The following is a 14,180-nucleotide window of genomic DNA, read 5'->3' as shown; positions in this document are numbered from 1 at the left end:
GTGGTTACAAAGGCTTTTTATCTTCAACAGCAATCAAATCAAGAACAGGAACAAATTTCTTCTTTAAATTTAACAAATATTTTGGAAATGTCTACTGACTTCGAGATTAATCAAAGGAGACCTTTATTGGTGTCCTTTGCATTTCTCACTGAGAGAAATCATGTAATGCGTCTATTCTTTAGAAATCGTCAGATTCCTTTCTATGGAAGCCTTATATGGATTTATCCAGATGTGATTAAAACGACTCAAACCCGTAGGAAGGATTTTCTTTCCTTGCGACCAGATGTTTTGAAGTTAGGAGCGAAGTTTACGTTGAAATATCCCTGCAAAGCGTGCATCAGATACCTTAATGTCAATTATATATTCTTAGAACCAGATCAACTGAAGTCGTTCTTGGCTGGAAGATTCCCCATGGAAACTCCGACAGATCCGGTTTAAAGAAAATGAAGCAGTACTATAGGCGTGCCTTTTTTTCTTTTTAGTTACATATGTTAGAATTTCCTGATGATATTGCTCCTTCCGCCTCCTAATTACATTTATTTTTCTTATAATTTAAATGTCTGTATATATATATATATATATATATATATATATATATATATATATATATATATATATGATATTTAATATATATACTTGAGAATATTATGTCTTGTTAGGACATTGAATTTTCTGTAAGGAGTTTTTTCCTGGTAGAAATGTTCAAAAAATTGAAAATAAAGAATTGGAAAAAAAAAAATAATACATCTACAGAACAGTCCATAAGGAGGACTATCTCCTGAGACACCTGCTGGCTTTTGGTTTATCCCTGGCAGTTGATACAGGTTACGTCTTTGCATTGTCAGACATTATGTGGACCGCTTGACCCTGGAGTCTGTGGCTAAATAGCAAGCACCCCAGCCTCACTGCCAAGGCTTCCAGGTGATTGATGTTCCAGAGGGCCTCTTTCTCCATCCAATGTCCCTGGGCCATGAGTTCCTGACAGTGAGCTCCTCAGCCCTGGAGACTCACAGCCGTTGTAATAACCAGCCAGTTCAGGGAGGACAGGGACATCCCCCCTGCTCAGAAGAGCCTCCTGCAACCACCACTTGAGGTGTGAGCAGACTCCCATTGGTAAATGGAGCCGAATCGAATAGTCTTGAGACTTTGGGTTCCAACGTGACAGCAGTGAGCATTGACATGGGTGCATGTATGCTCTCGCCCACAGCACTACTTCCAAGGTTGCTGCCATCAAACCGAGAACTTGGAGATAGCTCCACATCGTTGGGCGTACTGTGTTCAACTGATGCACCTGGGACATCAACTTCCATATCCGTGTGGTCAGAAGAAAGACCTTGCCCTGCCTATTGTCAAACTGGACTCCCAGATACTCCAACAACTGGGAAGGCTTGAGACTGCTTTTGTCCAGGTTTACTATCCAACCGAGTTCTTAAAGCAAGGAGGTCACCCTGTTGGTCACCTGGAGACTTTCTTCCATGGACTTGGCCCAGATCAGCGAGTCATTCAAGTACAGGTGTACCAGGATTCCTTCTCTTCTCAATGCTACCGTCAAGACCACATAATCTTGGAAAATGTTTATGGGCGGTGGCTAGGCCAAAGGTCAGTTCTCAGAACGGATAATGGCGAATCAGTACAGCAAAGCGTAGAAAGCATTGGTGTTCTTGAAGGATTGGAATATGTAGGTAGGCCTCGGATAGGTCCAGGGAGGTTAGGAACTCTCCTGGTTGTTCGGCCATTATCACGGAGCATAAGGTTTCAATGCAGAAATGATTCACTCTTGCGGTCTAGGACGGAGCAAAAGGAACCCTCCTTCTTGGATACGATGAAATAGATGGAATAACGCCCCGTATTTTCCTGGGGCGTAGGTACTGGGATTACGGCCCTCATCCTGAGGAGCCTTAAAAGAGTAATCTCCACTGCCTGCTTTTTGTGCTGAGAGTGGCAAAGAGACATCATGAATACGTCCTGAGGAGTGCCGCGAAATTCCAGCGCATATCCTTCCCGTATGATTTCCACTTGTCCGAAGTGATCTCGACCCACCTTTAGTAAAAGACAGACAGTTGACCCCTTATCTCCTCATTTTAAAGATGGGTCAGAAAATTTCATTGGGAGGTTCAGGATGATCCTGAACCCGAACCTACCCCTCTCTTGGGCTGTTGACTGTGAAGGGACTGAGTTCTTCCAAAGGGCCGAGACCTCTGCAGTGTTGAGTTTCTGTAGGGGCGGAAACGTTGAGAACCCCTGGACCTCATAGTCGAGGGGTGCTGCAACTGCTTCCTCTTATCTTCCGGTAGTTGGGTGGCTGGAGATTCACCCCATTTACTGGCCAGTTTTTCCAATTTGTTTTTGAATAGGAGTGATCTATCGAAGGGCATCTTTGTAAGGTTGGCCTTGGAGTTATGTCAGCTGACCAATTCCACAGACATAGCTGTCTTCTGGCTGCTACCACTGAGGCCACTCCTCTGGCTGAAGTACAGACTAAATCCAAGCCCGTGTCTGCTAAAAAGGTGGCTGCAGGTTCCATAGCCGCTCTGGAGTTCACCCTCAAGTCATACACCTCCTGAGAGAGAAGTAGGCACGAACGCTCTACCAGGGCACAACAAGAAGCAATCTGTAAGGTCATTGCTACTGCCCTTAGCTAATCCCTGCTGCAGGAAATCCAAAATCTGGGACACCCCCACAGCCACGGGGCTCAGGTTCCTCTGCAAGCACCAACCTTCAAACACCTGCCAAACCCTGGCATACACTATCGACATAGCAGGTCTCCTAGCCTGAAGAAGAATGGAAATTACCGACTCAGGATACCCTTTCAGACGAACCTCCGCCTCTCAAAAGCCGTGCCGCGAGACAGAATTGATCAACCCGATCCGAGAATATAGGCTCCTGACGCAGAAGATGAGCCAGACGAAGAGGGCCATCCTCTGCCAGTCGTACCAGATCCGTGAACCAGGGACCCTTGGGCCATTCCGGAGCCACGAGCACCACAGACCCGTGATGCGTCTCTATCCGCCTGAGAACGCAGCTTATGAGATGCCAAGGGGGGGAAGACAGAGAAGAAATCCCGTGGGCCATGGACACACCAGAGCATCGAGCCCCACTGATCTGAGTTCTCTCCTTCGACTGAAAAACCGAACTGTTTGAGTTGGCTCGAGCCGCCATCACGTCCAACTGCGGAGCGCCCCCATCTAAGTAAATGTGATTCCACGCCTCAGAGGACAACTCCCACTCTCCGAGGTCCAAGCGCTGTCAGCTGAGGAAGTCTGTTTGCATGTTTTCCACTCCTGCGACTTGCGACGCAGCGATGCCCCCGAGATGAATCTCTACCCAGGTGAACAAACTTTGCGCTTCCAGCGCCTCTGCAGGGCTCCTGGTTCCCCCCCTGCCTCTAGATATATGCCACTGTGGTCATGTTGTCGGACAAGATGCGCACCATCCGACCCCTGACTAAGGGTAGGAACACTTGAAGGGCCCAGCGAACCGCTCGGGTTTCGAGTCTGTTGATGGACCAAGATTTCTCTGACATTCACCACAGGCCTTGAGCGGCCTTGTATTGACACATCGCTCCCCATCCGGAGAGGCTGGCATCTGTAGAGACAACCATCCAAGCCGGGGGGGGGGGGGGTGTCCAACTCCACCTCTTTCTCCAGGTTGCGATGCAACAGCCACCAAGAGAGACTGCGTCTGGGTTCCTGAAGAAGAGGCAAAGAATATGGAATTGCTCCGACACAGGACTCCACCTGGACAACGTCTCAAGTGCGCAAAGGCCCAAGGCACCAGCTCTAATGTGGACGCCATGGGGCCCAGGACTTGGAGATAATCTCAGGCTGTTGGCACCATCAAGCGAAGAAGGCCTTTCACCTGAGTCTGTAACTTCCGCACTCTGTATGTTGCCAGGAAGACCTTGCCCTTTTGAGTGTCGAACTGCGCTCCTAGTTACACTAGGCAATGTGTGGGCACCAACTGGCTCTTCTGCAGATTGATGACCCAACCAAGAGACCGTAGGGTGGTCATCACTCTCTGGAGAGATCTCTTGCCAAACTCCCGAGACTTAACCCGGATGAGCCAACTGTCCAAATATGGATGCACCAAGATCCCTTCTTTGCGCAGAGCTGCTACAACTACTACCATAACCTTGGTGAACGTGCGAGGAGTCATAGCCAGCCCAAAGGGAAGAGCCCGAAACAAAAAATGTCGACCCAGCACCTTGAACCTCAGGAATCTTTGATGGTCCTGCCAGATCGAAATGTGCAGATAAGCCTACATTAGATCTAAGGACGCAAGGAAATCCCCTTTGCGCACCGCCGCAAGCACTGTTCAGAGCGTTTCCATGTGGAACTTGGGAACTCATAGGCACCGGTTCACCTTCTGCAAGTCAAGGATAGGACGAAAGGACCCTTCCTTCTTGGGAACCACAAAGTACACTGGATACTGACCCTGGCCCTGCTCTGCAGGAGGGACTGGACAAAAGGCAATGAAATCAAGTAACCTCTGGAGAGTCGCCCACACGGCCTCTCGCGAGAAATCACACAAGACTCTACAAAGGCGTCCTGAACTGGAAACAAGAAATCTAGAGTGTAACCGTACCGGACTACCTCCAAGGCCCACCTTGTCTGAGGTAATCTTCTCCCACTCCTCGTAGAAGCTAGATAATCTGCCTCCTACAGCTTCTACGAGGGAGTGGGGGCTGCTGGCCTCATTGGGGAGGCTTACCACCTCCTGAGCCCTGACCTGTACCATCTCTGGGAGTCCTATGACCTCCACAAAAGGACTGCAGATGACCAGAGCTTTGCCTGGACCCTGGGGGAGGAACAGGTTTACCAGAACGAAAATACCGAGAATCCCTAAAGCGAGCTCGTGAAGGAAATACCTTCTTACTCAGTTTCCTAACTTCCGGCAACCTATTGCCCTTAGTCTCCCCCAATAGTTTCACCATCTGGTCCAAATCCTCCCAAAACAGGAGTTTTCCCTTGAAGGGGAGATTACAGAGCTGCGCCTTAGAGGACAAATCCGCTGACCAGTTCCGTAACCATAAAAGCTTGCGAGCCGCCACAGAGGAAACCATACTGCACGCAGAGGTGCGAACCAAATCACAGAGAGCATCCGCCACATAAGCCACTCCCGCCTCAAGGCGAGCCGCTTGCAAGGGCAAAAAGTCACCCGCTGCTATTGCTTCCGCAACCTTCTGGACCCAACAGACAGTTACGCTGCATCACGCTGGCACCATGTGCAGGCCAAACGCGGAGACCTCAAACAAACGCCTCAGCTGAATTTCCAGTTTGCGGTCCTGCATGTCTTTCAAAGCAGCCACCCCAGCCACCGGGACTGTTGTCTTTTTGGTGACTGCTGAAACAGCCGCATCCACCCGCGGCATTTTCAGAAGGTGCAAGTTCTCCAGAGAGAGGGAGTAAATTTTTGGCATCGCTCGGCCCACTTTCAAGCTGGAATCAGGAGAGTCCCACTCCCTTGTCACCAACTTCCTGATCTTCTTGGGCAGAGGAAAGGCCATTGTCGCTCCTCGCAGACCATCGAGCACCGGATTGACTCCCTCACTATCGACTCTTCCTGGGGGACCTTAACCCCCAACTCTTCTAAAACTTGGGGAATCAATGGGCGCAGCTCCTCCAGCTTGAACAGCCGGAGGGTCATCCCCCTCCGGGATTGGGAATCCATCCAAGGCCGGGTCATCATGTCAGGATCTCCCAGGTCTGGGGAGGGATCAGATCCCGAGTCCGTCCTCTGTGTGTCTGGGGGACCACCTTGCAGTGCTCCCATAGCATCCCCACTGGAGGCTGGGTCACCCCGCACCTGACGGAGACCCAGGGGCCGCAGGGGATCCTGAGAACAATGTTTGGATCCCCAGCTGGACGGGTCTGCCGACCACTCCGCTGTCCTTTTAATTCCAGATCTTTGATTGGCCAAAGAGGCCTGATGAAGAAGCAGCACAAAGTCAGGAGAGAAGTCCACAGGATGCTCCCCCACCCCCTGCGGGGGCTCGGGCTGAACAGCGTCATCTGGAGGCGCGCAAACCAGCTCTACAGGGGAAAGGGGGGGGGGAGAGGAATCCCCCCCCTGGCACCACGAAGTCAGAAGCCTCTACTTCCAAGGCAGAGGCAGGAGGCCCGGATGAACGGAGGCCTAGCCTAACTGAGCGGCCCCCTCCCAAGGGGCCCTCCTCTCCTGACCCGCAGTTAAAGAGGGAGAGAGAGCGAATCCAACCTGCCCCCTGTCACGCCACATGCGCGGCAGACGGCCCTCTTGGATTTCGGCACCATGGGGCAAAGCGTGGGAGAGCTCAGACAAAAACGGCACCCGCCGAAAAGGAACCACCCTTGGCCACCTGCCAATGGACCAAAGTGCCTGCGGACTAAGGCACTGAGGCCCACAGCTACCTGCCCCAAAGGCGTCACTCGCACCTCGGGACGTGAGAAAGAACTAGCGAACGCACCGAAAGAGTTGAAGGAGACCCCTCCCTTCAGCAAGCGACCGCGTTTGATGTCGCACCCACCAGGAGCCCTGGGCTGCCGACCCTCATGCCCCAGACCCTGACCGGTCTCCTCCTCGGGCTGCAGTACCCACTGTCCCGGCCGGGCCGCAACTAAGTCCAGAGGCCTACCTGAGGAACTTCTTAGGTTCTGATTAAATCACTTTTCTTTCTTTTTTAAATAAAAACTTTAGCCAACCTCAGCAGGACCAGAGGAAACCGGGAACAGCTTCGGAGGCCGAGGGAACCAGAAGTTTCTGGTTATCAGGCCCTCCAGGAGGGTACAGGCAAAACACAGTCAGGGGTATCTAAACCCCCCAGACGCCCAGCTCCACTGGAGGGATGGCCCGCAATGGTGCCTAAAACCTCAGGGAACAAAATCTTAGCTCAGCTAATCTAAACTAACTACACCTTTTTTTTTTTTTTTTTTTTTTTTAACTAAACCCTAAACTGCAGGTTTGCATCTCTACCATCTGCTGGAGTCAGAGAGAAACTGAGGGACTGCAGGTGGCGCTCTCTCGTATGTAGCACTGTCCAAAGTTTTTGTTCTCTGGCTCCATCTGCTGGTAGGGATACACAGCTCACTGGTCTGGAATGATCTGAGTATGTACAGGAAATAAATGTATATAAGTATGTTTTAACTAGTGTTCATGTGGATGGATGAAAATTATTTAATTTAATGTTATGCCTTAAGTATTTTGAGGATTAAAAAATGTTTTGCAAGCGTTTTCAATAAAGATATTTAGTTATTAGAAATTTTTCTCTCATGCAATAGATGAAATGTATGTAAAAATATAGTGACCTTGGTTACTGGGGCTCCTTACATGTTTTTCTATTGTAACAATATTGGGGACCCATGAGTAAGATCATTTATATCCGATTGTTTTTCTAACAGTTCTATACCCACACACACGCTCTATTAAACAAATTAATAACCAAAATTTAACCATCACCTCAACCAATGTACCTCTAGTTTATGAAAGGCTACGTGCAGAAACATTCTGGTGGGTCCTCAAGCATTCAAACAAAGAAAGAAGTCAGAAGAGGTGGCAAATGGGGTATGAAGTGCTGCTCTCCTCCTGCTAGGGGAATGGGGAAGAGCATTGAGCCAAGGCTGCACCTACTGCGGCACACAGGACTTTCCCACAGTGCACCAGTAAAGAAGCTCTGTCTATGACTACTGTCTGTAACAGAAACCCTGCAAGTGATTACAGAGCTCTCCAGAGGAGCTGGTGAAGGGGTCTCTGCAGTTCCCAGCTGCTCCTTCCACTCTCCAGCTCAGCAGTTTTACCCCGCTCCCTCTTATTCCTGCACTCACCTGAGCAGCTGCTTCTCCCAGTTTCTCTTTCCTCTGATCCCGGCTCATCCCTGACGTATGGCTCTTCCCCTCGTTCAATGTGGGAGATAATATCAGGGGTGACAGTCGGAGAGCCTGATCCTGGAATAAGAACCATGAATTAGATTTCTCATCACTCTGGGTGCGATGCCTCCAGAGTAGAAAGTTTTTCAGCAGAAAGATATTGATCTGCCAAAGTGAACAAAAATATTAGAATCCTCAGTTACAGAAGCCCTGCAGGTCGTAGAAATATCACATACACCCCTCTGTTCATCTTTTCAGTCTAGCCCCCACTATGAAGAGCGCAATATATTATCAATCTCATAATGTACACCAGCCTCATTATCTTTTATTTAGATAAAATAGGCAAGTCCATGCCCAAGGGGACTAACAAGAGGTCCCCAAATTCAGTCCTAGAGGGACACAACCCAATCAGGTTTTCAGGATTTCCACAATGAATATGCATGAGATCTATTTGCATGCTCTTCATCTATTGTATGCTAGTGAGGTAATTCTGAAAATCTGGCTAGGCTGCGGCCCTCAAGGACTGAGAGTGAAAACCCCTGGCTTACAACCTAAATTGGTACCTGAGGAAATGTAGGGTGAAGTGATTTTCCTAAGTATGCAGGGAGCAACAGTGGGATTTGAACCCAGGTTTCCCTGTTTCTCAGCGCTCTGATCTTACCATTAGGCCAATCCTGTACTCCACTGTCTATTTAGCCCTACTTCTATATCTCTTCCTCTCCCTTAAAGTCCCATCTTCACAGCAAGGATCCCACAGCCACGCTCTCTCCTTGGCATTTCCAAATGTGATCCCAGAGTCCAGACACTAGGTGTCACTGTAGAGCAACGACAGAGTCTTCCCTCCCCTGTGGGCTGAATGCTGCGGCTTACAGCCAACTGCACTGTGCAACAAAGCAGCAAACCAGAAGCTGCAGTATACAATTCCAACCCTCCTCAGCTTCCACAACATTAGCTACTTCTCAAACTGCCCCCAAGCATTCGTAGCTTCTCTCCACCAGATTTCACCCCCTTCTCCCCTCACTGAATGTTCACCCCTCTTCTGTGCCCACAAATCATTCCTGCCTGACTGGAGCACTGGGTGAATCCTACAGAGAAGACAGGAGGGGAGGGGCTGGAGCAGGGAACGGAAGCTATTCTCTGCTCTTTACTGCTGCTGTGTGAACTAATGATATAATTCTTTAAAAAAAAAACATCTCAGCAAAATAGGTAATAGCAGCAAGATTGAGGAGCTCAAATTTAAAAATGTCCCTTACCCAGGGAGCTGAGCATCTGATAATTCTCCTTCATCACATCTTTGTAAAGCTCCTTCTGTCCTTCATCTAAATCCTCCCACTCCTCCTGGGAGAAATAGACAGCGATGTCATCAAAGGTTACTGGGATCTGAAACACAAACCAGAAACTCACTCAGCACCTTCTGCATCTCATCCATCAGGATGTCTCCCAGTTAGCGCCGAAGCGTGCCTATGGCCAATATGGTCACGGCCATAGGCGCCACTACCAATGCCGTGTACCGAGGAGAGCAGTGTGGCCGACATGTACAGAATAAAAGTAAAAGCAGCATGGCCCCGCAAAATCGATAGTGTGGTCAGCATGGCCATAGCAAGTGGAAAAGCAGCTCGGCCCCACTAGCAATGCTGCTGATTCTGGTCCCGCTGCTTTTCCACTTACTAATGCCTGCTTACCCCGCCATCGATTTCGGCAGAGCCACGCTGCTGCGGAAGAGGGAGAGTGCGCCCAGCCGGAAGGAGTCCAATGCCCCGGGGCCGGAAGTCGTTCCCTTGCCCACGGGGGCTGAAGAACGAGACTGCTGAAGCCTGCTAACTCAAGGAGGAAGTGAGTGAGAGAGCGCATGTGCTTGTGTGTGGGAAAGTGAAATAGCATAAGAACATGCCATACTGGGTCAGACCAAGGGTCCATCAAGCCCAGCATCCTGTTTCCAACAGTGGCCAATCCAGGCCATAAGAACCTGGCAAGTACCCAAAAACTAAATCTATTCCATGTTACCGTTGCTAGTAATAGCAGTGGCTATTTCTAAGACAACTTAATTAATAGCAGGTAATGGACTTCTCCTTCAAGAACTTATCCAAACCTTTTTTTGAACACAGCTATACTAACTGCACTAACCACATCCTCTGGCAACAAATTCCAGAGTTTAATTGTGCGTTGAGTGAAAAAGAACTTTCTCCAATTAGTTTTAAATGTGCCACACACTAACTTCATATAGTGCCCCCTAGTCTTTCTATTATCCGAAAAAGTAAATAACTGATTCACATCTACCCGTTCTAGACCTCTTATGATTTTAAACACCTCTATCATATCCCCCCCTCAACCGTCTCTTCTCCAAGCTGAAAAGTCCTAACCTCTTTAGTCTTTCCTCAGAGGGGAGTTGTTCCATTCCCCTTATTTTAGTAGCCCTTCTCTGTACCTTCTCCATCGCAATTATATCTTTTTTGAGATGCAGCAACCAGAATTGTACACAGTATTCAAGGTGCGGTCTCACCATGGAGCGATACAGAGGCATTATGACATTTTTCGTTTTATTCACCATCCCCTGTCTAATAATTCCCAACATTTTATTTGCTTTTTTGACTGCCGTACCACATTGAACTGAAGATTTCAATGTGTTATGCACTATGACGCCTAAATCTCTTTCTTGGGTTGTAGCACCTAATATGGAACCTAACATTCAGGCCAATACAGTACAGTGCGCTCCAACGGAGCACACTTAACCTGCTTTTGGACGTGCGTTTTCCCTTACCCCTTATTCAGTAAGGGGTGGAAAACGCACGTTCAAACCGCGGCACCTTATAGCGCCCTCAACATGCAAATGCATATTGATGGCCCTATTAGGTATTCCCGCGCGATACAGAAAGTAAAATATGCAGCCAAGCCGCTCATTTTACTTTCAGAAATTAGCGCCTACCCAAAGATAGGCGCTAATTTCTTCCGGCACCGGGAAAGTTTTTACTGCTTTTCTGTGCACCCTCCAACTTAATATCATGGCGATATTAAGTCGGAGGTCCCAAAGGGTAAAAAAAAAAAAATTTTAAATGGGCCGGCGGCTGTCGGGTCGAAAACCGGACGCTCAATTTTGCCGGCGTCCGGTTTCTGAGCCCGTTGCTGTCAGCGGGCTCGAGAACCAACGCCGGCAAAATTGAGCGTCGGCTGTCAAACCCGCTGACAGCCGCCGCTACAGGTAAAAAGGAGGTGCTAGGGACGCCCAAGTGTCCCTAGCGCCTCCTTTTGCCTGTTTCTACCACACCACCTAATTTAAATACTGAATCGCGCGCACCGGCCACTCTCCAGCAGACTTTATATGTGGCAGAGAGAGCATGTGTGCTTCTGGGAGGAACAGTGAAATAGCATGTGTGCTTGTATGTGTCAGAGTGAGAGAGAACATGTGTGCTTCTGGGAGGGAGACTAAGAGAGAGCATATGCTACGCCAGTAAATCCATGATAATTTCAGGGCATCTGGAAATCAAAAGTTCCAAGGTATGGATAAAGTGGAATTTTTTAAAATCCTTATTTGAATTGTTGGGTGTTATTTGATGTGTCGGTTTTGAAATATTTTATTGATGTTGGGAAGATTTTTATATGAGTTTTCATTAATTGTTTTAAATTATTATTTTTATTGATATGGTTTTACTAATTTTGTTTTATAAGGAATGGTAATGTTTCTGTTTTTTACATTGTTGCAGTGCATACATAATTTGGCTTGTTGCGGTTTCCAGTTCAGTTTTTGTCTGTACATTTCTGTTTATATTGTAAGATCTCTTTATTCTGTATTTGACAGTCTATCTGCGTTTTGCATGTGTGACTGAAGTAAGTTATTCCATTAGGGGCCAATGCCATAAATGAGCGTGGAAAGTGGGCACTCAGTGTTGAACGCCTGCTCTCCTAATGCACATCCAGGCACCTCTCGTGATTCAATATTTAAATGAGAGGTCACGCTGCCAAGGAGGTGCTAAGGACAATTGGGCACCCCTAGCACCTCCTTGGCAGCGGGCAGCTAGGAGAGGTCGGCTGTTAGTGGGTTAGGAAAACGGATGCTCAATTTTACAAGCATCTGTTTTCCTAACAGCCACGGGTTAGGAAAATGGACGCTCGTTAATTGAGTATCTGTTTCCCTACCCTGACCACTGGCACTTATTTTTTTTTTAAACCTTTTAAGCTTTTTGGTTCCTCCGACTTAATATCGCCATATCAGTTGGAGAACATACAGAAAATCAGTATTTTCTGCTTTTCTGAACAACTTTTTAGGATGCTCAGAAATTAATGCCTGCTCCGGACAGGCATTAATTTCTGAATGAAAAATGTGTGGGTCAGTTGCACTATTTTTTTTTAGATATGGGGTGAATAACTAATAACCTCATCAAAATGCATGTGCATGAGATGAGCACTGTTAGTTTCCCTGGAGGCTGGACACACGTTTTGGATGCACTAATTCCCTTATAGCATATGGGGCTGTGGACGCACGTCCAACCATGGGTTAAACCAGGCACTCAGCCGAGCACACTGTTTTGCATTGGCCCCTTAGTGTGTAGTTTCTATGTAGGGATCTACAATTAAGCTCTGGAATTTGTTGCCAGAGGACGTCGTTAGTGCAGTTAGTGTAGCTGGGTTTAAAAAAGGATTGGATAAGTTCTTGGAGGAGAAGTCCATTAACTGCTATTAATCAAGTTTACTTAGGGAATAGCCACTCCTATTAATTGCATCACTAGCATGGGATCTTCTTGGTGTTTGGGTAATTGCTAGGTTTGGCCTCTGTTGGAAACAGGATGTTGGGCTTGATGGACCCTTGGTCTGACTCAGCATAGCAATTTCTTATGTTCTTATGATTGTTCTGTTTTCCTAAGAGGGGTTTTATTACTATTTTAGGCCTGGTGTAATTTTTATAGTATTAACTTTCATAGGTAGGGTTGTTGCTGTTTGAGTGACTCTCTGAGGGCATCCCATGCCCAAGATGACTTACAGTAAGCCTAATACTATATAGGTTCCAAGTATCTCTTGCATTTTTGCAGGGTTTTCTGGTTGGCACCTCAGCAATGCATGTAAATCTAATATACATATTTTAAATGATATTTTTACCTCAGAAGACTGTGCTTTGAATGTTCTTTTTCATGCAAAATCTGTTATTGTAAATGCATAATTTTTAATTGCGTGTGAGGAGGGTGTGATGGGGTGGGGGGTGCAAGTCTATAAACTTTTCCTAGGGCACCTTGCACTGGCCATGGGCATTGCTGTACAAACAGTGAACAGAATCTCCCAACTCATGGTATCATGTATTGTGTATTGGTGAGTGCGCTGTTTTTCACTTGGCCATAGGTGCTAAATTGCCTGACTACAACTCTGCTGCCAGTGCTGGGGCTCCTCAGCAGGGCAGGGGGAGTTTTCGGAGTATAAGTAGATCACAATCACATAACAGTCCCAGAGCAGGATTATATGAATAAGAAACCAATGACACTGAACATAAGATCTCACTCTGTTGGACTTCTTATCTCTCTCTTTACATTCAGGAATGTCCCAAAGTGCCTTTTCTGTACCCCAGGTCTGCTTCGGGTCCTATTAAAGTCATGGCTGAATCTGCAGTGTCCCAGGTTAGAAAGCTGCAGCAGGGTTTGTGCAGAGCGGACAGGAAGTTGGATGCAATCTCTTACCTGAGTACAAGCTCCTGCAGGCATTTTCCTCTTTGCATTTGCTGCTTTCAGGATTAGAAATGAATTGGGGCTCTTTCTCAGTCTGGGGATGAGCTGAAAATTTTCCTTTTGCAGTGCAGCTCGCGGACTGTTAAAAGGAGTAGAAGGAGATAGATTCCTTGTAGCTCGCTCTTAAGTCTTCAGCACATGGCAGTTCCTCTTGCTGGGCGCAATCTGATGACATCACACAGAAAGGGAGGAGCTTTACACTGAGCACTGTCACTGCGGAGTGGAGACTTCTCTCCTTCTTTATGAACATTCATTGACTCAGGCTTCTATCTGGGCTTTTAGATAAGATTACCGAATCACACTCGGCTCCGTCTCCTTTGGTATTGACCCTTTCCTTGCTTGCATTAGCATCATACATTATCATTTATTTGCCTCAAGCTTTTCCAGCAGAAGAGCTCAAAGTATGATACAGCCTCGTATGAGGTCTACAATAGGCAGAGTCTTCATTAATAATACAACACTGAATCAGTGTAAATAGGAATGAGTGCTACATATGCAGTCAAAATAAAATCTTTACAGAAACTGCTGGCAGGAAGCACAAAGTCCAACATAAGTACATCAGAGAATATTACATTGCAGCAAACAAAATTCCCATACTCACTCTCTTCCACCCACTCTTTCCCATAAAAAGTAT

The 14,180-nt window shown here is 47.4% G+C and overlaps 1 protein-coding gene across 1 annotated transcript in view; it reads right to left on the bottom strand.

Annotated features, from left to right (window-relative positions):
- Positions 1-13,745, bottom strand: part of LOC115083852 (zinc finger protein 260-like) — a 37,720-nt gene extending 23,975 nt beyond the window's left edge. Inside the window, exons 1-3 of the mRNA XM_029587887.1 lie at positions 13,499-13,745; positions 9,095-9,221; positions 7,800-7,919 (exon numbers count right to left, since the gene is read on the bottom strand). Of these exons, the coding sequence (XP_029443747.1) occupies positions 7,800-7,919; positions 9,095-9,221; positions 13,499-13,522 (271 nt within the window). The 5' untranslated portion in view covers positions 13,523-13,745. The remainder of the gene's footprint in view (positions 1-7,799; positions 7,920-9,094; positions 9,222-13,498) is intronic.
- Between the last annotated feature and the right edge of the window lie 435 nt (positions 13,746-14,180).

This window comes from Rhinatrema bivittatum, chromosome 2, assembly GCF_901001135.1.
Source record: "Rhinatrema bivittatum chromosome 2, aRhiBiv1.1, whole genome shotgun sequence".
Lineage (NCBI taxonomy): Eukaryota > Metazoa > Chordata > Amphibia > Gymnophiona > Rhinatrematidae > Rhinatrema > Rhinatrema bivittatum.
Note: the sequence above shows the minus strand (reverse complement) of the source record. Positions and strands in the feature narration are given on the sequence as shown.